General features: G+C 42.9%; 1 protein-coding gene across 2 annotated transcripts in view; it reads left to right on the top strand.

The window, feature by feature from the left end:
* The window catches only part of plxnb2b (plexin b2b), a 129,132-nt gene that overhangs the window by 75,284 nt on the left and 27,956 nt on the right, over nucleotides 1–25,892 (top strand). For both annotated transcript variants that reach the window (XM_030095820.1, XM_030095821.1), the window contains 16 exons: nucleotides 4,940–6,069; nucleotides 8,556–8,744; nucleotides 8,872–8,997; nucleotides 11,104–11,204; nucleotides 12,444–12,570; nucleotides 13,460–13,619; nucleotides 14,600–14,711; nucleotides 15,275–15,386; nucleotides 15,724–15,825; nucleotides 16,512–16,607; nucleotides 17,197–17,284; nucleotides 17,905–18,083; nucleotides 19,265–19,413; nucleotides 22,437–22,548; nucleotides 23,559–23,695; nucleotides 24,228–24,410. In XM_030095820.1, the coding sequence (XP_029951680.1) occupies nucleotides 4,942–6,069; nucleotides 8,556–8,744; nucleotides 8,872–8,997; nucleotides 11,104–11,204; nucleotides 12,444–12,570; nucleotides 13,460–13,619; nucleotides 14,600–14,711; nucleotides 15,275–15,386; nucleotides 15,724–15,825; nucleotides 16,512–16,607; nucleotides 17,197–17,284; nucleotides 17,905–18,083; nucleotides 19,265–19,413; nucleotides 22,437–22,548; nucleotides 23,559–23,695; nucleotides 24,228–24,410 (3,101 nt within the window). In that variant the 5' untranslated portion in view covers nucleotides 4,940–4,941. The remainder of the gene's footprint in view (nucleotides 1–4,939; nucleotides 6,070–8,555; nucleotides 8,745–8,871; nucleotides 8,998–11,103; nucleotides 11,205–12,443; nucleotides 12,571–13,459; nucleotides 13,620–14,599; nucleotides 14,712–15,274; nucleotides 15,387–15,723; nucleotides 15,826–16,511; nucleotides 16,608–17,196; nucleotides 17,285–17,904; nucleotides 18,084–19,264; nucleotides 19,414–22,436; nucleotides 22,549–23,558; nucleotides 23,696–24,227; nucleotides 24,411–25,892) is intronic.

Here is a 25,892-nt window from a genome sequence, read left to right as displayed (position 1 = left end):
TGTCTGTAAAAGAGGGAAGTCAGATTTTCATGTCCCTACTTTGCATTCCCTGGCTATGCATAATGCAATTTCAACATTTATAAGAATCTATCTTAAGCTAGTAAAAGTCCGCAAATTTAAATGAATATAAGGAAGTAACAGGGTCAACATTTTTATTTAAAAAAGAGAAAAGAAAAAGAAAAACACTTCTATGCATCAACGTACTTAACATTACAACCATGTCTTTTTGTCACCGGTTGAGCTTCACTGCTTAAAAGATACGGCTCCAGTCAAGGAGAAAATTCAAGATAGTGGAGTCTGTTTTAAAACTTTGATATCAACCTCCTTCAGACTTTCTCTTCTCCAGACACCTAATTCCAGGTTAGCTCCGTGCCGGTATCAAGCTCCCAGAATCCAGCGATTGTCTTGCACCAGATCCCATTTTTCAGACGTGCCAGTGTCATTAGCACATGATGTGTTCCATTATTATTTATTCCAGGCCATTGGAGGCTTCATTAGCTGCAGGCTGATGCGGCACGCAGCCTCTAAATTTAGCATCCTTTTTTTTTTTCTCTATTTATTCAGCCCAGTTGCCCAAATGCTCCGAAGCGGCCCAGAAACATGCGAAGAGAGGAGAGGTGGGCTGGTCTGGGGAAGAAAAGGGCCTCATTCCACCTGTGTCACCCCCACCGAGCGCCTGTCGCTCTGCAGCTCTTTGAAGCCTCTTTAATTCCAACATTCAGGATTAAGCCCATGAGGAGAGGAAAAAAAAAAAAGGATGAAAAGTGATAGAGCGACAGAAGGAGACATCCAGGGAGAGAATGGGCTCCTTTGAAATATGTTAAGAAATTCGTTTGCACTGACCCACAATAAAACATCAGAGGGAAATTTGCGCAACACTTTTTTCTGATCGGGAGCCGGTCATAGGAATTGTATGAATGGGACACTTTGAAGTCATGGTTGTAAATAGCGGTGGACTCCGTCTGAAGACTAAATGAGCTCCCCGAGACATTTGTCCTCGCATCCGCTATCTGTGTAAGTTGCTTTGTCACAGCGTGTTAGATTGGGAGTCAAGCGAATCCAGTAATTTTCTGACACAAAAACCATTGACTTAATCCACCTTTTGTGGAGTGCGTCTGTGCGGTCCGTGTCAATACACGAGTGGATTGATGGGAAATATGTACGGCATCGATTGAGAGAGGCAGACTCTGCATGCAAAACAGTGGCAACGAGAAAACATCCATCCATCTTCTACTTTGCTTTATCAGACCATACACACACACACTTTCACAGAGCAGGGGTGGGAATTAAATTTTCACACGGGCGGGGGGCAAGTTAAAAAGAAGAGGAAAAACTAGGAGAGCTGAGCAGCAGGTTGAATCTATTCTCTGTGAAATTAATATTTATCACGTCAAGTTCTTTTTTTCCTTGCATGTTTTGTTTAACTCTGGTGATTCAGATTGGAATATTAGAAGGCAGTCATTCCTCCACAGACGAGCCGAGCCGAGCCGTGCTGCTTTACCTGGGACCTGGGTCTTGTTAGAAAGTCTATAAACGGTATCAACTGTTCTTCTCTTTAAGTGGTTTATTTTGTCGAGGGCTTCAAGCCAACGCAGTTAAAGTGAACGAACGTTTGGCTGTCTGTCTCTGTCATGATGCACGTATAGCCGATGTGCCAGGTGACTGTCGGTTCCTTAAAATGAGAAATCGCAAGTTAAAACTACATAACTGCAAAACCAAAACTCAACTTTTAATTCTGTTTTTTTTAATGGATTGGAAATTTGGGGCATGTCACTTCTGTGATAGACACATTTCAGTATTGCTCATAGTTGGATTTGCTCATACGCTGCCGTTTCAGACAGTATTTCACTAAATCCGGAGTTGTTGAAGATTTATGCTTTTCCTTTGCAGTTTTGCATGAGACTTAAATGTGGCAACAAATGATCATTGAACCTCAAGTATTACTTTACTGGAGTATTTTCAGGTGCCGCTGGTGGCGGACCTGCTGTTTATGGCCTTGCTTATGTGACAATAATCGACTGAAAATGGCATCATTTTCAGCATTTTTTGTTTTGGAAAAGTTTCACATTCCGTTGAAAATGTTTCAATGATGATCATAGTGCTGATCATTTCAGAAATGTTGCATTTTCTCGGTTTGCATGGAGAGGGAGAGCAGTGCTTTTACAAAATTGCGCTCTGTGTAATAGTTGATTGACTCACAGCACCAATGTCATTTAAACGAACATCCAAAAGGCCATGAAAGTTTCTCATTTTCTCTTGAAAAAATTGTGTTGCCCCCACATCGCTCCCTTTTTTATTCTTTTTCATTCGCAAGCGGGGCGTAATTGATCACTGTTCGTTCCTTCCATTCGCCAACATACAATCACGTTTCCAATCAGCACGACCACCACCACACACTCTGTGGCCCCAATATGCTAAAAACTGCCATTTAATTTTAGAAAACATTTAATGAGACTCACTGTAGGTTTGATCTGCATATACTGGAGTTATATTGTGAGATTAAAAACAGTTCCTCCTGCTAGGTGTTTGTACAAACAGAATAAAGTGCGTATTCAAGGCCATGTGCCTGTCAGACTGTCTCGTCAAAACAGCTTAATCACCAGCACACTGTCAGAGAGCAGCTTGCTGTGAGCAAACAGTCCTTATTTCAGAATTTACTTGAATTTACATGTTGTAATCAAAATGCAATAAAGTGTCTGCGAAGTCCTGAAAGTGCTCTGAGGAAGTTTTTTTTGTTGTTGTTGTTGTTGAAGCTCAGTTTTTTTGACTTGTGGTGGCGTTCCTGTAGGGTTGTGGTCTTTATTTATAAGCGTCTTCACTGTGAGCAGCACTGTTTTGCCACCTCGTCTTTTTCATCGCCGCGTGGCTCCGTTTTGCTTATGTTGTCAACATTTTGAATGTTTTGCAGCTCTTGCACTTTCTGTGACGCTTCCTTGAAAGCTCCGACATAGGAGTTATTGTGGCGCTTCTTGCAGCTGACACAACCTTGTAATTGCCACCGGGAGCATCTTTGAAACGGAGGCTGTGTTACTTTAGAGCTGAATTTACTGTTGAAATAATGCGCCATTTATTGTCCACTCTGTAGAGCCATTGTAAAGTCTAAACTGAGGGTTTAATTTTTTTTTTTTTTTTTTTTAAATCGAATGTTCTTAGTTAATCTTGACGGAAAGCCACCCCTCCCACTTAATTAAAACTGTAAAAACCAACCGCACATATTTCTGTCCTGAATAAGCACAGACAGGGATTTTATAGCACCATTTCAATTTTAATGGAAATATTTAAGGCTGTGAATTGAAAAGGCCAGGATACATTTATGCAGTGGAATGTGTTAAATAGGTTTTTGGGGAAGGACTGAGGCTGTAAAAATGGGAAGAAAAATAAAATCATCAAATCGAGTAGTGGCCACTTAAATGCAAATGAGTGTTTCCAGTGAAATTAACAGGCTGCCCCCTGGGCAAACGTCTAATCAGCCGACTCCCCACTTAGTCCAGTGAGCAAAGGCAGGTTAACATAATAAAACACAGCTTTGGCAAAGTGTCCCACTGTAAGTCTCGTCCGGGGGGATTCGGTTTGACGAATGCGCCCGCGGACCCGACTGGCAAGGTGCATTTGAGAAAGAGGGTGGTGAGAGCTCGAAGCCGCACGCAAACATAGTCGCACGTTTTCCGTGTTGGCAATAGCTGCCTGGAAAAAAAACCACCTGCAGTTCCATATTTACCACAGCCTGGGCAAACAGCAGCGAGCGAGGACTGCGCAGGCACCTGCTGCTAGACGGTACATGACGCCGTCTGTATTTTACAAAGATATTGTGTGATCATGTTTCCTCAGACAAAACAGTGTTCTTGCTGAACACATTGTGCTTGGAGGTGTAGCTGGGAGGGGGGGGGGAAAGCAATGTGCAAATGAAGCTGGAACAGATCCAAGCTTCCTAAATAGGCTTTCATTGTGTTATGGTAAGACATGTAGCTAGCTCTTGGCCTTAATCTTTCTTTACCCCTACACAGAGCAGTTTCCTTCTTCCTCTTCTTCTTCTTCTTCTTTCCCTCCACCAGATCATTTCTGATATTAAGTCAATTAAATCCAAAATAACACGGCCTTTATGTAACTGGAGCAGGGAGTTGAGTCATGCACAAACACCTACACTACACACGAGGAGCTGGAGGCTGATTTGAAAATCAGTTTTACCCCAATAACCCAGCTCCCTTAATCTATGTCTTCACATGCTTCACACGTCGTCCTCTGTTGTTTGTCATTATGGAACTTGTCCGTGATTTATGACAACAGTCTTCAATAGTTTTCTTTTTTCACTCAGTCAAGGACGAAATTAAACAAAGGATGCAGTTACTTTGCAGTTAATTGTCACATTATCACTTCACACTTTATACAACTTTTTCCTCCCCATAGAACTACAGTAATCGATTTACATGCTATTTTTCGTGATGTTACGTTTGATGCTGATCTCACATCTTGTGGTCAACAGGAAGTTAATACAGCTCAAGCTAGCAGAAATTACAGTTGTAAGCATCTTTTCAGCGCTTTTTTCCATTTGCCACTTAACTATTTGCAGCACTTTTCAAGTGAATTTTATATATAGAGCACCAAATACAGCACAGTCATTCCTCTTTTTCTTTTTTAAGAGAGGAAATAAATCAGCTATTCTGCTTGTACTTCACTTTTCTTGTGAAGAAAACTTTTATTAAAACAGGATTTAGAAATAGATACTTCTCCTTCTCCTTGTGACTCAAGACTAGAGGAAATTTGTTCTGAAGTTTCTAAATTTGAGATGTTTGTTTTAGAAGCAAGAGTGTTCTGTGTTCAAGTCGGGCTGGTGACTCAAAAAATGGCGAAGGCATGACTATGAATGTGTATTTAACCACATCACGCCATTTCTTGAGTTGAGTGTGTTTAAAACACCTTTTCTCTTTTCTGTTGCTTCTAGAGATGGCAAGCTGGGTCTCGCTTCTCCTCTTCCTGGTCTGCCAGTCAGTCTCGCACGCGCAGGAGGACGGCAGCGGCATCGTGGAGTTCGCCTCGGAGACCCCCATCAACAACGTGGTCCAGGATCCGCAGACCGGCCGCGTCTACCTGGGAGCGGTCAACTACATCTTCCAGCTGGGGCAGGACCTCCGCCTGCAGGCCCGGACAGACACGGGCCCCCGGGAGGACGCCCGCACCTGCACGCCCCCGGCCTCGGCCTGCCAGGACACCAAGCTCATGCCCAACCTCAACAAGCTCTTGCTGGTTCACCCCTCCAACGGCTCGCTCATCGTGTGCGGCAGCCGCTACCGGGGCATCTGCTCCCTCCTCAGCCTCTCCAACGTGAAGCAGGAGCTGTACTACAGCGACAGCAAGGGAGAGAGGACTTACGTGGCGAGCATAGAGGACAACGTGAACGTGGTGGGCGTCATGTCCAACTACACGAAGGATTCACAGACGTTCAGCGTGTTTCTTGTGGGAAAGGGCTACGGGAGCCTGGACAGTACAAAGCTCATCAGTACGCGGATCCTTCAGGACTACCGGGAATGGGTCGTGTTTGAGAGCATCATTGAGGCATCCACGGTACAGACGACGCCGTTCGTTCCCAAGTACTTGCACGACTTCCGACATGCCTTCAAAGAGGACGGCTTTGTTTATTTCCTCTTTTCTCGGACCCTTGACGGTACGGACAACAAAAACTTGACCTTTATCTCTCGCCTCTGCGAGGAGGACCACCATTACTACTCCCACACAGAGCTGCAGCTAAACTGCGGCGCGAATAACCAGTTCAACAAAGTCCAGGCGGCGTACGTGGCTTCTCCGGGGAAAGAGCTGGCGCGAGCCATGTCCGAGTCGGGAATGGGAATGTACGGGAAGGTGGTGTCGTGGAGTAAGGTTCTGTTCATGGTGGCCAGTCCGGATGACGACGACAGCATCTCCGCCCTCTGCATGTATCCGCTCAACTCCATCAACGAGCGTCTGGTGGACATCATCAGCGCGTGCTACAGCGACTCCGGGAAGATTTCCGGGTCCCCGGCTGTGGACATTCCCTACTCATCGAAAACCGACGAATTCTGCACATCGAGGATTGCGGTATGTGTTTGGTCCTGATATTTGAATTAACTTTTAAATGAGTCTCTTTGAACTAAATAGGAGGAGGTGACATGAGCTGTGTTGAAGTCCCTTTGGTGCAATCAATAATGCACAGATGTGGCACAGTTTACTTTGGTGTTGCTTTGTTTACTTTGTTCGGCAGCTCCTTTGTATTCTTCCATCAAAATATCTCATTCCATCTCCCACATTGTTCTTCCTTGTCTCTTTTCCCCAATTCCCTCAGCTCATTTAGAATACCGCGGCAAGAAAGGAGTATGTGAACCCTTTGAAAAATTTCAGTTTTCTGCATGAATCAGCCATAAAATTGAATTTGATCAGCATCTAAGTAACAAGTATAGTCAAACATGATTTCTTTGATCTGAAACCTCACATGCAATTGTAACCGGTGTTTTTAATGAGCATTATCATTAACATTCACTGTGCAGCTCGGAAAATAAGCAAACCTTATGCCATTGATCCATCCAGCCAGCGCGGATCTCTGCATGACTGATGCTGCTTTCCGTCTGCCTCTGATGAGCAGATCTCCTTACTTGCAATGATCTCAGTTTATGAGAAACCCAGTGTTGTAGAATCAGGTTCTCTAAATTGCAAGTCAGTAAATAGTAGCCACATTACAGCCACGGCGCTCCCCGACAGGCAGAGGCAGCACTGTAGCGTAGCTGGAGTTACGAGCCACTGTGAGATGGTGCTAAAAAAATTCCTGTGTGCTGTAGAATCAACACTATTATAAAAACATAACTTGGGGTGTTCAGAGCTTTCGATTTCCTTACCAACCTGAATTGGACATGTCTTTTATGGATGAGGCTCTGTTACATTAAAAATCACGCTGGTTTTCGCAAAGAGAATGCAGCATAAAACCAATGACTGGAGAAAACGCTATTTATAGTCCGGAGTTAACAAACATCAAGCCAGTAAAATAAACCCATTCTTAAGCCATGTGTAGCGCTGCGCTGACCTACATAAAATTTTGAGTTTGCTTCTCAAAACAAACATCTTCTGCTGTGAGCCATGTTGCTTGCAAAGGAGAGACTTCTGAAGACCTTCAGTCAAGAGCCGTTGTTTAGCATAACGCTGGAGGGGGCTACAACTTCATCACACAGTTTTGAATGTTCTCCACCGGTGATGATTCAGTCGGCGCCTCGGCTACTCTCTTCAGAAGTGGGATCCCAGCCAAGCCGAACGCTACGGCGCCATCCACAACGCTCGGGGAGTTAAATTGAAATCTAGAGTGACAGCTAAAAGCTTAAAGGAAACAATGTGTGATGCAGCAGGACAATTACCCTCAGCATGGACTTACATCTACTGGAGAAAGGATTCAAAAGAGGAAAATCCACCTCTGGGTGGAGGCTGAACGTGAACCCTGTAGAAAGCTGTTCGTTCCTGGCAAACGTGGCTAAGCTAAAGTATTTCTGTCAGGAAGTGTGATTCCAAATTTCTGCTGAAGGTTGTGCAGGTCCGGTCAGCAACTACTGGAAGTATTTGGTTTAGTTTTGCTGCCTAAGGAGGTTCTAACAGTTATTAAATGCAATATTTATGCTTTTTTTTTTTTCAGGCACCGCTGAATTTTTAATGGCTGTGTTCATTAGAAATGGGAAATGCTTGTTTTGAATGGTTTTGGGTGAAGAACATTGTTTTTAATGCAGGTCAGATCATATTTTATCAGGAGTTCAAGCAAAGAATTGCAGTAATCTCACATACTTTCCGATCGCGCATACTTTTCTTCTGCCTTTAAACCATGTGCAGGCGTTCAGCGGCTCAGTCGGAACATTCAGCCGAAAAATATTTGGCCTCATGCTGAAAGTTTATCCTGTCATATTTCAAGTTGAGAGTTTAATGAATCTGCAGTTGATTGCTCTTCACAATGCCATTGACGCCGATGTGCCAGCAGCACATTGCTGACACAGATACAATTAGCAGATGAATGACATCAGCCATAATAATTTTCTCCACATTGGTTAAATTAGATAGCAATTAAACTCAGTTTTAATTAAGCTGTTTTGCCGCCTTTTGACCAGAAGGGAAATGATTGTCAGTCATAAGTTAAATAGCACACTGCCTTATTTTTTGGAGAGCTTCTCTTATAGCTCATTGTCTCATTGGGAAGTAAAATTTTTCATAATGCGGAACATACATTGATCACTTCTAGCTAATTTAAGCAGTATTTTCTGTTTTTGCTGAATACTTGCTAATAATAAAAACTGCATCTGCCTTTTGGGTGCAATACTAACAGCAACTGTGGTGTAAATAAATATTATTCATGCATTCATTTTAAATGTTGCGAAGTAATTTATACCTGCTTATCAAGTAGCTTTGTAAATAGCTGTAAATGAGGGTGACGAGAAGAAAAAAAAAGTGTTGTAGAGCTCCCACTCTCTTTTCAAAGAGTCTAATTCTCTTTTACTTTGGATTAACAGACACACAATGCATATGTCATCCTTGCTTGTTGTTGTCTTTCCCCTTTATAGAAAGATACTATTGAACAATTCAAGTGCGGCGCAGACTTTCTGCCTTCCCCTTTGGCAAGCAAGCCGAGATTTGCCTTAAAGGCAGAGGCGGTGTTGACCAGGCCGGGCCTTCTCACCGCCGTGGCTGTAGCCGTGGAGAACGATCACACCATCGCTTTCCTGGGAAACAACCAAGGAGAGGTTTTCAAGGTGAAGTGCTCTCTTCATTCATTTCTTAATCTGAGCAGACCTTTTTTTTTTTTTTTTTTTTTTTTTTCCCCAGGCAGAAATAAGAAAACCTCACACCTGATAGGGTTCCTTCTTTTCATCCATCCAGGTGCACTTGACTGCGGAACCAGACGTGTACAGCAAGGTTCCCGGTGACACCATCGGCGACAAGGTCAACAAGAACCTCTTCTTTGACCTCAGTCAGAGCCACCTCTACGTGACGACAGAGAAAAAGGTGCGTATGTCAGGGCTATTACAGCACATACATCACACACAATATGTCTCCACGGTGCACGGTTCAGGTGGAACGCTCTGTAGGTCACCTGGTTTATGGCCGCTCTCTCAACTAATCACCGCAGCCCATCTACAAGAGAAAGATACGTTTTTAAGCAGTGGAAATGATGCTCCTGGTGGGGATTCATGGATGTGTACTGATACTGCAGATGGAAGATTTGAAGAAAATGGGAGTAGTGGTGTTTAAAGTATCTTCTCGGCTTGATCTTTTCTGTTATTGAGTTTAGATCAGTGACGGTAGAGGAAAGTTAAGCTGTTTTCTGTCTGTGTCTGTCTGGTTTTTCCTCGCAAAGTTGATGTATTTTGTGCTTTAAAAGAAACGGTTAAAGCTGCTTTTCCAACAACAACAAAAAAAAAAAACTCCCAATACCTTTCCCGAATGCCGAATGTCAGAAATATGTTTTCGTGATAAATCTTTTTTTATTGCACTGTGTTCACTCAGTGTACTTTAGATAGTTCCAGAGATAGAAGTGTTATTTATATACAAGCGTTTCTTTATAGGGACGTTATCCCAAATGAATTAGTGTGGAGAGTATGTTTGATGTATTGTTATCTATCTGTATTGCTTTATCGAAGTAAAGTAGTTGTGAATGGTTGTACAGCATATTAATATTGCATGTCATTGAACTCGGCGTACAAACTAATGTACAGCTGTGTAGCGTAATCTGCCTTCACAGTGTCATATTTTATAAGACGGTCGGACTATTTGGGGCCTGATGAGACTGAATTGCAGCGCAGTTTTATTTTGCATCATAGACCCGAATTAAAGATTCAGTAAGTGTTTTCGAGACGATCGCATTGCGAAGCCTCGTGGTACCGGAGCGGGTTCTGCTCGTTCAGAGCGAGTTTACATGACTTGCTGTCAAACTGTGTTTGAAATGAGAAGCACACATTGCTCCTCCGCCGTGTTTCTGTACTCGACAGCAGAAAGGAAAACCAACTATCTGACAAACAGAGGAGTGTGAAATCGTTTATGTATGGAGGAAACATCTCGAGATACCATCTCTTCGAAGGCATTTTTAGTGTCACAACAGGTTTTCACACAATTATCAAAAATGTTGTAAGCTGTTAGAAACATGTTGAGACCCGGAATCTCACACCGTACTTTATTTTATGGTACGTTTTGCTGGATGCCTTTTTTTTTTTTTTTAACCAGTCTTTTATGCAGTATCACAGTTTATTTTTGAAAGCTGTGGGATCCATATAGGCCAAGGGTACCAATCTTATCTCAGTTCCAGGGCCATTTTCAGTCTAGATTTATCTGAAAAGAAATGAGCCAGAACACTCAAATGATTACAGTAAAAACCTTTAGATAACATCTGTAAATGTCTTCCTTCACTATAGTGCAAAAAAGTGTAGGTGTATTTAGAAAAAGCAAACTTTAATCTAATATGTTTTTACGAAACATTAAACACACAAATATTTGAATAAAGAAAACATTAACAATTTTCGACATTGTGCCGTAAACTAGCTTAATGTAGTTATTATAGCTCCCTGTAAGATCTGCTTTGTAGTTTTTCTTCATTACAATGTAATTTTGCTTTGCATTTGACCCTCATGTTATTATAATAATGGCAGTTCTTCTTGTGCTCGATGGATCCTCATAGTCTGAGACTATTATATAAATGGCATGGCACAAAGACTTTTGCAAAAATCTTATTTGATCTTTATGAAACCTCCACTATTTGTTTTTATTCGTCGCTCCGACCCTTCTCTGAGGAGCTCCAGAAGCTGTCCGTCACTCAGATCGGAATTTATGAGAGCCAGTGCTTCAATCTGGTGTCTGACAGACCTTTTAAATGATCTGTTTCTCCCTCCGCCTGGAACGGGAAGCGTGCACGATTTTCAGTCGAAAAGTAAATAGATATGGGGAAGCGGACATGTGAGAGTACGAGCTGTGACAGGGCTCCTGTCCCCCTCTGCACTCACTCACACCTGCAACAAACCAAGCGGCTTTACAAGCTGTACTTGTAAATGCTTCCTATTTTGTACAGTGTCTCCCCCCGAGGTGCGCCGTTTGATCATATTTCATGTCGTAACGCTCCAGATCACCAAGGTGCCAGTGCAGACGTGCCTCCAAAAGAAAGACTGCCAATCATGCGTGGAACTGAGGGACCCTTACTGTGGCTGGTGTGTCCTGGAGGGCAGGTGAGGATCTCTGTCTCACACACATAAACACACACACACACGCACACGAACGCATGCACACAGCGACAGACTAACAGAAAACACCCACACACATGCAATTCCATCTGTAAAGCACAGCGGGTATTTGTTCAGTGTTTTATTGTGGACAGTTTTAGTGTCTCCCCGTGTTTATATTCCATCTCCTGTTGTCCGTGCAGCCGTAAGGAATTAAAGCTGTTTGTCAGCCTCGTACAGCGACGGCGGACCAGGCAATTTACTCTCATCAGCCTGTATTTATCAGGGTCTGGAGGGTAGCGAGGTGCGCGTGCATCCAGTGCTTTACAGCGATCTGATCGCCAGCTGAAGGAAGAGAGAAAATTGAGAACACAAAGCAAATCTCTTTCCTTTGAAAGTCACGAGTGTTCTCATACATGAGGTGTGATCGCTGTACTTGGCATCACAGCTGGAAAGACACGTTCACTTCAACTAAATTGATCAGGTTTTTTTTTTTTTTTATCATTTCATCTTTTTTCTTCAGTGCCCTGATTAGATTGTGTGAGCTGAAGAATATACTATTGTTATTCCTTTCTAAATTGCCAAAAAATCTGATATTTGGAGAAGTAGTTTGATAAAACATTTACCACAGACATGGCAAAGACGGGACAAATAATTGATGAGACTGCAAAATCAATTTGAAAATTAATTTTCAGATTATTTACTATCCTCTATTAACTTCTAGTTCATGAGAAACCTTTAATCTCTGTGATTTTACACTAATATGCAATGCTACATTATGTGAGACGTTGCTGTTTGCACATTATCAGACCGGGGCCTCCTCGTATTGAATTTTTCTCTGTGTGTTTTGTGTCGAGCTGTGCCCAATCAATAACAACGCGAACATGTTTCACTGTAATTTATGATGTGATTTTACAACCTTATGGTCTTCTCTTACCATTTCAGTGTGTGATAGTCGTGGTAATCGTTATAATCACAATAATCAGGTGAAATTGTTGTTAAAATTAACGCAATTAAACAAGAATGATAAGATTAATGTTGATTTTCTCAAACTATTCGAATTATGTAAAAGTGTTGCTTGTACATAACTTGAATGTAAAAACATGGATGTGTCTTTTTTGGAGTCGCCTGGCCATACATGAAAATCAGTTTGGCTCCACAGGCTTTGTTTATTTGAGGTTTTGTGGACGTGTTGAGGAGCTGTGGCGCAGAGGCTCATGGGAGATGTTGATTCTTCATCCGAAGGTGTACCAGGAGGTCTGAGTGCCGACGGGCGGAGGAGAAGAATGGCTGGCTGTGGAGCCCCAGGCAGCAGTGTGTCAAGATCGTATCCTTCTATCCCCCGAACCTCTCCTGCAAAAAGACTGACAAGGTACAGCTTCTTGCTCATTCTCGCTCCGCCTTTGTTCTCTTTTTGTCTCTGGCTCTGTAGTACACAGCTCGCCTCGCATCTACATCACACAAACATGCTTAGACTGAATAATAAACTGTTTATGTTGTGAATCAGCGGCCCCGGGCTCCAGGTCCCTCTGCCTTGTATTGATCCATCAGGAAAAGCTCCGAACTGTCTTATTATAAGCAGCATTTTTGATTTTGCTCAAAACCTGAAGATGGAGCGCTTCTCTTCTGCACTTTGTCACCCTTCCTCTTTTTTTCATTTTTTTATCCTCCACTTTCAGACGGCTGCTTGGTCGCAACCTTTCTGACTCACCGCTGAATTTCCATCCACTGCACATCTTTTCCTTTCTCATACTCAACCAATTTCTAGCCCTTCAAAATGAAATACGGGCACATCTCGACAAACCTGAATATAATTGAATCGTTCTTTTTATTTCACGGTGAAAGCTGTATATACATTAGATTTATTGCTATTATGATTTCAGACTTTTTTTCTGTGTTCAGAGTTTCTACATATTTTAACATGTGTAATTTCATAAGAACAGGGTTTTTTTCTTTCTATTCTTTAGCAAAACAATTAACTTTGCAAATGAATTAAGTTTTTATGAGCAGCACCTGTAGTTTCTCTATTATAACATCATTTATACTAAACATGTTTAAATAATATACCAAGCAGAATATTCCTCAGCCATGTAAAAACAAGGAGACTACAGTGATTTGGATAGTTTATGGTAATATGATGGTAGATGTTTCTCGGATCAGCTTCGAAGCATTGATGACTGCTGGACTCTCACATCGCATGTGACACTGGTTCCAGTAAAAATCACTCTTTGTTTTTCTCTTTCAACTTCGCCACTGCACAGGTGAAGATCAACATCCCCTCCCTTCCTGCCATCGGGATGTCTGACCGTCTGCACTGCGACATCCAGTCTTTCCAGAGTGAAGGCACCATGTCTGACTCTGGTCAGGTCTCCTGCGATCTGCCTCCGCCTTCACGCATACCACAGACCACCGACGACAAAGGTACGCTCTTTCTTACGAACCTCTATTTGTGTTATTTGCAAGACAAAGTGGCACATGCCTCAAAAAGCTTTGGGTTATGTTGACATGAGAGTCATGGAGCAGAGATGTGTTCCAGTGGTTTCCGGTCTCAGCTAAAGAATGTTCTATTCATCAGAATGTAGCATCTTATACAGCTACAGCATTAAAACATCCAACAGGTGACGTCTGTAACTCCCATCATCAATATGCATGAGAAGAAGTGAGTGCTGGAGTGCGTTAATCAACACGTTAAAATAAAAGAAGGTAAAATGATCAAATATGAGTGTAAATGTAATTTTGAGCAGGTTTGACAAGAAGCGAACTACTAGTCTGAGCGCTGATCTGTCCACCGCTCAACGCCTCTGACGGCGGCTCCTACAGTGGAAATGTAAGCTTTAGAAATGGAGCCACAGATCAATGAATGAAGCCGTTCTGGATTGACGAATCATATTTTCTTTCACATGAGCAGTATGCTTCTGTTCCTCTGATGCAAAAAAAAAAAAAAAGAAACTGACCAAGCATTGCTGCAGATTGACGAAGCTTCCTGATTATAGCTTTCCATTACGCCGGCATGCGCCCTGCCATGCCGGACAAATGGGTTTTAAATGGTTTGAAGAACTTGACAGAGTTGAAGGTGTTGATGTTGCCTACAAAATCCCCCAGATCTCAATCCAACGGAGCATCTGTGGGATGCAGTATGAAAACAAGCTGATCCCTGGCAGCTGTGGTTCAAAACTTAGAAGACTTAAAGGCTCTGCGGCGAACATGTTGGTTCCTGAGCTCGCAGGACACCTTCGGGGATCTGAGACGGCGCTATTTTTGCACAAATGGTTTAAATGTTGTAGCTGGTTGGCTGTTGTCTTTAAAATTCAATCTGTTTCCTACTCCTGTTGATGCATTTGCAAAAACCTTGTATCCTCTCTAAAACCTCTAACCTATTTTAACCTCGTTCTTACCGTCAGATTTCGTGGCCGTCGCCATCAAGATATTTGTCAACGACACCGTGCAGCTCGCCACACGAGAGTTCAAGTTCTACAACTGTGCTGCCACAGTGAAGAAATCTGAAAACACACCGTGAGTCTGGCTCCTAATCTATCAGTTCTGGTCTGTCACTCAGAGAAAATACACAGTGACACTGAACACAGCATCAACTGACAACCTTGATGTAAATGTATCACCACGCTTGAACAGATGAGAGATCAAGGCTCTGTTTGTAAATTGTGATGCATGGTAGTTTTGGATGCACCTCCTGCATTTTCTCTCCTCCTTTTATTACCAAGCCGAGGAAATTGCCTCAGTTTCCTTTTCATTAATCAAAAAATGAAAGTCGATCTCGCCAGTTTTTTCCTCTTGTTTTTTTTTTTCCTTTTATTTCTTTCACACGGTGGAATGTGTGATGAACGAGCTTTGCTTATGTGAAGTTGCAGAGATCCATTTCGTTGTCAGCAACATAGATTTTTGTGCCGGACACTCTCTGATGAGTTTGCATGTTTTTGATTGTGTCTGTGTTGCAGTGTGTGTGTGTTTGTGTGTGTATAAGTGTGTGTTGTGCACCCGCTGGAGCCTAATTAAGTGTATGAAAGCATTTTTTTCACTCCTCATCTGGGTTGTTTGTGTCCGTTTTTCTGTGTTTTCAGGTGCATGTCGTGCGTCGCCAGTCCGTGGGGCTGCCAGTGGAACACGCAGGATCACACCTGCAGCGATATGGACGACGCCGTGGTCGGCTCCAACATCATCAAGCACCGTCAGGTCGGTCGCTTTAAAGGTTACGTGCGAGCCAACGTCTTCCCCTCTGCTCTGACGGGATGTGCAGGATTACAGCTGCTGAAGTTTCAAAGGACACGCCTTACGCCTGAGCGATCCACATTCCTCCTGAAAATTAATAAACGCGCAAATCCGGCTATCAGCTGCCACCATCGTGCATAACAAATATTGCAGGATGGTAGATATTGGTGCACTAGTCCGATTTCTGAGCGATACACTTATCTGTCGCCACAGACGAGGCTGTATTTAAAGTGATAGGAATGGTTTTAAAATGTAAAGAATTAAAAGTGTGGGGATCTGAGCTGTTTCGATGCTGTTTTAGGGAGCAAAGTGTCCTCAGTTTGAGAATCCCGATCCTGGGCTGATCCCCGTCGGGTACAAGACTCAGATCAGCTTCGAGGGGATCAATTTGAACCTCTACCAGGTAAGCTGGCATTGATTTTATGGAAAGCCTTCCTGATATTTTTCCAGAGTTGCATATCGGGACCACTGTGAATAAGATTGATAATAGTGCTGACTGTTTGTAAATGTAATAATCCCATCAAAAAAGACGAATTACTTGGTGATAAACAGAGACACATACAAATAATCTATCTGTTGTTTTATTAAATAGCGGGACTACTGTCAGCTTCATTTACAACCTATGACACACAGATAGGTAATCTTACAAACATCAGTCATCAGTCAGGACAGGACCAAGTACATCTCCCGCTTTTGTGTGTTTTTCATAAATGATAGTTTGACACAGTTAAAATCTTGCAGCAGATGATTTTTACACCGTCTCTGTATACGTTAGCATTGTGTTGACAGTTCAGCTTGTTTAACCGCTATACTGAGACTCTCAGAAGAACCACAGACGCTAAACTCCAACAACAGACGCGCAGCTAACAGCACTGATGCTGAATGTTTGGCGTATAGCGCCACTTGTGAATTTGCCAACATGCAAACTTTTCTGAGTGGGAACAGAAGGGCTCAGAAGAGTCGGCATGTACATTTCTTGCTCTGCCCCGAGAATAGAAAGAAGCTTCTCTGAGCTGTGTTTGGGAAAAAATATGTTGTGTATAAATGAATGCAGCACATTTCTCGTTGTGTTTCGATCCGGCTGTGCAGGGTCGTGTTTTCACCATCGGAACAGAGCTGATGAGAAATGTGGAGGAAGAGGTCAAATTTGAGGATGGCCCATTCTACACTTTCAGTGGCTTCAATGTGAGTTCTTTTTTTTTTTTTGTGCTCATCATTTCTTTCATACATCGGTTTTAATTACATTGAAGCCAGGTTGCCTGTCCTGGCCTGTGGAGTGCGGTCTGAGTCATCAAAGCGCCTCTTATATAACACAAAAGAGTAAAATATATTCCTGAATGCTATTTAATTTCAACCTTTTTAAACCATATATCCTGACTCTCTCTGTCTAAGTTCAGGTGTTAATATGTTCGAGTTTTATAAATTGAAATCCTGCTTTAGCTCCTTCTCACTGTGATGTTCTGTAGCTCCCTCTATTGGCCAGACTCCCCTCACTGGAGCTATTTTAGCTTCTCTCCACATTGTGAATTCTGTGATTGGGAAGCTCAAACAGTGCCTAGCCCCCAGCTATGTTCTTTTCCAACATTGATTTCTTCAACTGAAAATCTGCCAGACTGGGTATAAATTTTTTTTCATTCTTGTTTTTTCTTTTCTTTTCTTTTTTTATTTCCCTTGGCATGAGGGAGCGGCAGCCCACACTGTTTGCCGAGAAGAGCTTAAGTGCCATTAATCACTGGATTCTGTATTAATAATTAATTTTCTTCCAATTTCTTAGTTTTCCTACGATAAGTCACCGGAGACCAATGTTCTTTTCTACGTGAAGGACAAGGAGTCTGGCAAGAAGATGGACAGCACACTGAACGGTGCGTTCCTTGATTCTAATGTGGAAATCTTATTTATAATACCCTCTGTGCCGGCTGCGAGGCCCAGTATGATTCCTTCTCTTGGATCGAAGAATGCTACCTTTAATCTCCGATTGAAAATTAATCAGAAAATTAATTGGTAATCATGGTAATCGCCCATGTTTTGGGCGGAAATGGAGGGATCCCGGGGAATTAATGGGAAATAATCGTGAGGCCCGTTCTGCATTTTAGATTACAAAGTGACATTCTCATCTCGGTCACAGAATGCGTTTGCTTATTTAATAGCAAGAGATTTAAGTGAGAACGGGGAATAAATAGAATATTGATACTTGTTTAGGACATTTTATTCAGTGTAGACTGTGTGCTTTACAGAAATGAGGACAGAATAAGTAAATTATTGAAACTATAATGAAATGGAAGTCAAAAGAGAAAGTAAATATCAGATGAATTGAATAGCTGGGTTCACAAAAACATTCAACAAATGACAAGTGAGGCAGTGGCAGAACAGAGAAGCACACTCTCTCACACACACACACACACGCACACACACACACACACACACACACACACACACACGTTGCTTTTAAATGACCTTTTTCTTGTCGCCTCTTCCCGTGCAGTGACGCTGTACAACTGCTCGATGGGGAGGGAGGACTGCAGCCTGTGCAAGAACGCCGACATCAAGTACAGGTGTGTGTGGTGCAGCAGGCAGAAGGCCTGCGTGTACGACAAGCTGTGCATCCAGCAGGGGTCCGGGGACCCCTACAACACCGAGTGCCCCAACCCCGCCATCACCGATGTGAGTAGCAGCGACGCCGCCGCCGCCGCTCCGTGTTTATTTTAGAGCCGACACCGGCGGTTTCTTTGAGGAGTCGCGATTAGTGGAGAGGAGGCATCGACCACGCTGATTGGATTATTGATCGGGGCAGTTCATCGGCCACGTAGTTTCTCTCCCCTCTTGTTGTTGACAGAAGTCTCTGTGAGTGTGTTTCTCCTTGGGAGCAAGTTGCAGTGATCTTCAGCATATCTTGATTGGATCAATTCTTTGTTTGATTACCTAATTGTTGGTGCCTCTCTGTCATTGCGAAAAATCCATCCTTAATGGTCTGCGTGTCAGTGTGACTCCAAACATACCACAGCCTGACTGAAATATCGGCAGATGAATATATCACAGACAAATTGCTTTTGTTGTGTTGGTGATAGTTCTGTGGATGGATTTTTTTTAAGCGAGTACAGCGACTTCATGTTAACACTTGAAACATCTGAATAACTACCTTGTAAATTGTCACGTTAAACCTTTAGAGACGTTCAAGGTCCCAAGAGGAGCAATCACACTGACAATTGTTGACCCTCTGACTTTTCCTTTGATGGCTTTATATGAGTTTGACATTTCTGCTTTGCAGTGACATGGATTGGCATTTATGTCTTGTTGCTTAGAAATCCGAATAACTCAGTGGCCCTGTCACTGAATGAAATATTCAGTGTCCAGCGCTTGATGAGTTAATTCATTAAAAAATTAAAGAAACTTGTTAAAAAAGGGCTAATTACTAAATCATGGCAGGGTTAGCAGCATTTAGCGACTGTCTCTTGATATGCCTGCATAACTGTGACTTATTTCACATTTATGTATTTATACTGTGCTCATTTTTAATTCGAAATTAATGCTCATGTTATACATTTCCATGGAGCCTCAGGCTATATGTTGTTGTCACAGTTTTGCTTATTATCCACCATGTCTGACTCACCGGTACAGTATTGGCCAGGGCCTCATACATGTGGATGTGATTCATACAGTATTGATGCGATTCTCCAGCATGGCGTTGAATATTAAGAGCTGGAAGTCAGCAGAATAGTTGCTTAAACACACTGTGCAAAGCTCTCTCGCATTTCCTTATTGCAAAAACTAATCTCTCCAAATCCATCTCAAATCCTTCCTTCCTATAAACACCTACTCCACCACCCCCACCCTCCCCCATCCAGATCATCCCGCGCTTCGGCCCCCTGCAGGGAGGCATCTCCATCACCATCCGCGGCTCCAACCTGGGCATCCATCAAGATGACATTAAAAACATCACTGTGGTCGGAGAGCCCTGCATCCATCAGAAGGAGAAGTACTCCGTCTCCACGAGGTAACGTCCACACACACACACACACACACACACACACACACTCTCACAGTATGAGCATGCATTGTACTCCGACTGGTGTTCAAACTTTTTGGCTGGCGCGTCTCAGACAAAGTTTTGTTTTGTGTACTTTGAAGATCCTTATCTGTTGTTAGGAGTTCTTCTTCTCTGCTCAAGGTAACCTGGCTGTATATTTTAATTAGCTCATTATACCACAGTATTGATCTGACAGTCTCCAGACGCAGGTTGATTTAGATACAGAGGCTGGGTTTAGAAAAAGGAATGCCAGAGGAGGGAAACTTTATTCAGATAGTTTTCTTCAGTAAACAGAAAACAACATTAAAAAGAACTACATTACAAGTTAAAGCCTCACATCCAAATTCCTCCTGCTGCTGTTCGAGGTCGAGCTGAAAACTTTACAGGTTATAAGTTTTGCCGTAGAAATCAGTCTTTTGAATCTCTTACACCTTCAGACATTTGAACTTCGCCTCAACTACTGATTTATTTTTTTTTTCTTAAGCCTCTTTTTTTTTTCGTGATAGTAGACAAACACAATACAAAACAGAATAGATAACACAGTGAAGAGAAATCAGCACAAAATAAAAGAAAATGTAAAAATGAACAGATATGATTCGGGGGAGAAAAAAGGAAATGGAGTATAAATATAAATGGCTTCTCACTTCAAGGATAAATATGCTCCAGGTAGCACATTCACTTGCAGGAGGGATGCAGTATAGTGAGTGTTCTGGAAAAATGGGACCATCGGGGCACCGATAAGCCTTACTATATTAAGGCTTAACAGGACCCTATTGTCTCACAAACATGGGCCTATAAAGCCTTAATGAATGTGCTTTTTTTCTTTTTCTTTGAAAAGTTTGATATTTACCGAAAGTAGCAAACGCATATGTTAAATGTGTTTTATTAGATGATACGATTTTAATCTTTTGAGTGTTATTCGAGAGGTTTTCAAAGCGTGGGAGGATGCTCCCATCGCTCTCTCTTGGTTCCCTTCAGCTGTTATGATTTTTCTTTGTCCTAGTAGTATTTTTTTGAGTGAATATTAGACATTTTTTTCTAATGAATATTTTCTATTATTTTTGAATACAAGTGGGATATATCTTCATATTTTTCTTATTATATATCGTTTTGAGTCATCATATTCAAACTTTAGTGGAAAACCAAAAGTAAGTCGTTTCTTTTTTTATTTGGATTCATCTCCATTTCACCTGAACTTGTATGTATTGATACTAAAAATCATTTTATGCAAAGTCATCCCCCTGACCCCAGCTGATAACTGAATTTTGTTTCTCAGAAAACAGCCCCAAACTGTGGAAACTCCTGTGTCAAGTCCATAAAAAAATGTGTTGAAAGAAAGCACCGCTGGGATAAACTACTGAATGCCACTCAATTATTTGTGTGTAGCTCATGCTGGATATCATCTTTTTGCCTTCAGAGCAGCCTGGATTCTTTGAGATTCAGATTTATCTTGCTGAACTGATAGCATCACACACACACACACACACGCACTCACACACTGACCGCAGAACTGTGGCTGTCTCCAGTCACTCTCATCCACCTCGTCTCAAAGGTACTTTAATGGACTTGAGCACTGTATCAAAATCAAAAAATGAATTAACTTCAGATCTTGCAAATGCACTTCAGTCACAGCTGTGTTTAAAAAGCGCTCACTTCATACAAATGGTCTATAAAAGAGAAAACAGCCACGCCGTTGCCCCACAGCTTCTAGCCAGAACTGTTGACACCTGGCAGGATGGAGCCACTTTTATGACAAATTCTTGCCCCGCCATCTGCATGATGAGACATAAACCTGGATTTATGAGACCAGATGGAGGCGCTTCCCTCCTAAATCATTCACTTTTGGTGCTTACACGCCGCCTCCGCTCCTCTCGTTGTAAGACGTCCTGCACAGTCCTCCTGCAGGTTGTAACTTGCGTTAAGTTTGAGCAGAATTTGTGTGGTGATATTTTATTCTTTCACAACCCAGCTTGAGCGGCTAATTGCGGCGCCGCGGCGGCCCTCCCGTTGCAGCCTTGCCGCGAATGAGGCTTGCTGTGTTATGCTGACCTCTTTCATCAGCGGCACATTTTCCCCAAGGACTGCTGCAGACTTGGACGTGTTTCCCTTATCACACGATTACCATGAAACTCCAGACATTGAAATGTGGGGAGAAAAAAAAAAAAAATCCCTGAGGGGTGAAACCAGCCAATCTGGCTGCGGTACTCGTTCTGTGTTCCTCGCCGCTTATTCAACGTTACTCAGCTGAACCTGTTCTGCTCGCCTGGCCGTGATAAAACACGAACGGAAGTCACTCGGTTTCAGCTTGTTCTGTGACATTTGCTTTTGTATTATGAACTATTTTCTTTAATGAGGCTGATTTTCCGCAAATACTTTCGTGACCCTTGTGATGAATTAATCTGTAATATACCTGTTAAAAACAGTTGAGATGGCTTGTTAATTAGTGTTGGAAATTATGTCCTAAAGGTTACAGAAGCCAACGTGTGACCCCCAAGGTTTGATCTCTGGGTAAATCTAATTGGGGAAAGTAGAAAAATCAGTGCTTTACCGTCCCTCATTACCAACTCTGTCATTGCCCCAAATGCCCCGGTGCAGCAGCGGAGTGGCCAGCGGGTCAGACTGGGGTTGTTTTCAGCAGGTGTGAATGCAACCTTGTGCTCAGTCACAGTATTTCTGCATGAAGAGAGCCGAGGCCACTGTGAGATGAATAAATGAAGGATAAAAAAAAAAAAAGTATTCTGGAAACTGGAGTAACTTCATCACTGCAATAATTTATTTTTTTAAAAAATTAAAAATACAAGATATTGTTGAAATCCATTCTCTTCAGTTTGATAACCTCACCTTGGGGTTATAAAAGATTATGATGGGCATTTTTTTTCCATTTCACTTCTGGAAGTAATTCATAAAATAATTAGCAAAGAAATAATTAAAATGAACTGCTTGACTAAAATTCCTAAAATATTATCATCCTCTTTTCTATCGTGCTTCAGTGTGGTGTGTGAGATCGGCGCTGTCGACGTCAGCAAGTCGCACTGGGGCGAGGTGGAGGTTGTGGTGAATGGCAACAAAAAAGGAACCTCCGCCATGTACTTCACCTACAGAGTAAGCACACACTCTCTCACTCCAAATACTTTTCACTCCACAGCTCCAGTACAGTGTTTGACCTGGAAAATGAACGCCCGGCGCTGAGTGGATTTTATTATTGCAACAGTATCTGTCTGTGTTTTACATTTTCAAAACGCAGAGAAGCCCTCGTCAAAGTGTACCAAGGACATGCAATCAAGTTTTCTTCTTGTTTTTTTTGCGATTTTTCCCTTCTCTTCCAGTACCTCCCGTCTCTTTTACCTCCGAACACTCGCCAGTTGCATGCATGAACCTCCTGTTTGGTCGTCCTCTTAGCTCTTACTTGTCATCTCTCCTAAATACCTGCACTTTCTTTTTTACCCCCATCACCTGTACCTTATTCTTACTCCTGTCCATTCTGACAGTGAAGATCTCAGCAGCTTCAGCTCTGCCACCTCCAGCTCATCCTCCTGTCATTTTTCCACTGCCACACAGTCAGCCATAGCTGGCGTTGCTGCCGTCCTTGAGACATTCCCTTTCCACCAACCTGGCATCCTCCTGTCACAGGACATGCCATTAACTGGACTGTCCAAATCTGACATTATGCTGTACTTATAAATAAAGCATCTGGGTACAGATTACAATTATACTGCGCTGTGCAAGAAAGCCTCAGGGTGCGTTGCGTTCCTCTTCGACCAGATGTTGTGCAGCAGTTCCCCTTTACTTGCCAACGCTTTAACAGGCTACAGCGTCGCTATTTAACTGACTTTTCATATCTGCGGCTCGACTAAAGCTTCACCACGGGGGAGTGCTCCTCCGAACTGTTTGCTCAGCATATTGGACCAGATGTGGTGCTTCGTACGAGTCTGTGCGTCTGAGTGTTTCTGATGGCGTGTGTCTCGGGGTAGGTGGATCAAGGAGGGTGAGGGGAAGCAGGGGCTGTTAGTGACACATTGCTTTGTTTCTTTCCGTTGGTGGAATACAACTTGTAGGGAAAATATGATAATATCTCGATGTATGTGTTGACTCTGCCTCTCCACCCTCACCAGGACCCGATTCCCGATGCGGTGACACCTGCCCGAGGTCCAAAAGCTGGGGGGACGCTCATTACAATTTCTGGGAGATTTCTGGATACTGGCAGTAAGGAGGACGTAAAGGTTAACATCGGAGGGGTGGACTGCATTGTGTAAGGATTTCATTTCTCAATAATTGTCATTCACGCCAAAACACCAATTCTGCTTCAGCTCAGCCTCTCCAGTTGATAGAGCTACTTGTTATTCAGACATTGTATTGCATGCAAATTCTACAGTAAGCACACTTTGAAGCCCATAAATTGATTTTTTTTCCCCCCTTATATTTATGAAGCAAAAATGGAATTGACCTTAACTTTGGTGCCATAAGCAGGAGGGATTTATTCTCATACAATTTGCCTGTGCTTCTGGGACCGCGTGTTCTGTCAAAACCAGTCCGCGGTGACATTTTAGGCAGAGGTAACAGAAAAATAACGAGCAAGAGAAGCAGCAAAGCCAAGATTTAACAAGCTGTCAGGCTGCTGCCATGTTGGCTTCGACTGCTCGGTGACCTTGTGCGACCCCACCCCCCCCCCCCCCCCCCCCCCCCCCCCACCCCCCACCCCACCCCAATACCCCCCACCCCGCCTCACTCCTTCAGCCTGTGACTGTGACTGCGAGTGCTGAGCTGTGTCCTTGTTTTGGCAGAGAGCACTTCGGGTCAGAGATCACCTGCAGGACAGGAGAATACCGGGCAGATAAGGTGCCCTCCGACCATCTCCCCATCACCATGAAGTACGGAAAGAGTACCATAAAGACCATCCAAAGTGCCTTCCAGTTCCTGGAAAACCCCGTCGTGCTCGACCATCACCCCAAAGGAAGCTTTGTCTGGTTAGTCACGCAGAGTAATTGTTGTATGTCAACATTAATGTTGTGAGAAAACTTTTATTTGTGTTTTTTTGACCTGTGATCATGAAGATGTCCCGCTCGCTGCTGTTGCTGTGAAGATATTCAGAGTGTGCTGAACCTCCATTGCAGTACGTGCAGTGGAAAATAAAATATACCACTTTAAAGACGGACTAAAAAAAAATCTGCAGTCTTGAAATCTGAATCATCCATTCGTGGTTTCCAAACATTGGCCTTTTACTATTTTTACTAGTCTACTGATTTTTTTTTTCCTCCTTTAAAACCACATTGAAGTTGCATTCATGGTCTTCAGTGACATTTCATGAAAACCTTTGTGTAGATGGACATCAAACACATCCCTGCAGCCCAGAGCCTGATCCAGTTACTCTGTATGGCAGACCGACGGATTCACCCATCCTTTAAAGTCGCTCAGTAACACTCAGTCCTCTCCACGAACTCACTCTCGCCCAGATTCGTACCTGCAGGCAAATGTAGACACACCAATTAACCTCCGCTGTAGGCGTCGGGATTGTGGCAGGAAAGGTCAGTACCCAAGAACATTCACTTTTTAAATACTTTATTCTCATGAAATATATTTATTAAAATCAGAAAGTTGATCAACACTTACTTTTTTTAACAAACTAGTCTTGAGTTGGGCGTCGCTGTACATGAAAGCACCACTGTTTGTGCTAGTACGGCGTCTACATCCTGACATCTCCTTACATTAGTGACCCCCCCGAGGCTCAGATCTGTGATTTTGAGCGAAATATTTCCGCTGTTGATTGGATGGATTTGCATACAAATTGGCACTAATTGCTGACAACTCTGACTGACCTTTTGAGCCGGTTGCTGCCGTCAACAGTCGCCTAATGGCCGTGCTGTACCTGCCAGACAGAGCCACTTGTGTGGTGGAGGGCTCTCAGTCTCATTCGGAGAGCTTTCAGAGGCTCGTTCCCTTTGATCCGACCGGCGTTGTTTCTGCCGGAGTCCACATTTCCCACATCTTTCAAACAGATGTGGTGAGAGGAGCGTAATTGTGATTGATATAAATAAGAAACAGAGAGATGGGCTGACTCTACTTTATAAATCTTCCCTTTCCCTTGTTTCAGCGTTTGAAGATGGGAAGCAGGAAATAAAGACAGAAAGAGCCAAGTTGTCATTGAAAACGAGGTCAAACACAACAGTGTAGTCTGGAGGAAATTGGTCCATTGCGAAGACACCTGCCTCCATCTCAACCCCTCAAATTTCTATCTGTCTGAAACCTTGGTATTTTTAAGTAAGAGTTGTCCTCCAGGACTTGCTGGATCCGTCTGTGTTTGTGTTTACGGAGCGCCTTCCACACTTTCTCGTGATTGGCTGAAAATTGGCTGAACAAATGGAAGTTTTTGATGTTCTAACAAACTACTTGATAATTGCTGGAAATGGATGCATTAGGTGGTTCCCTGACTCGTTTTTTTCTATTTGACC

This window comes from Salarias fasciatus, chromosome 7 (genome assembly GCF_902148845.1).
Source record: "Salarias fasciatus chromosome 7, fSalaFa1.1, whole genome shotgun sequence".
Classification (NCBI taxonomy): Eukaryota; Metazoa; Chordata; class Actinopteri; order Blenniiformes; family Blenniidae; genus Salarias; species Salarias fasciatus.
The sequence above is the reverse complement of the archived record's forward strand: the minus strand, read 5'-3'. Positions and strand labels throughout refer to the sequence as shown.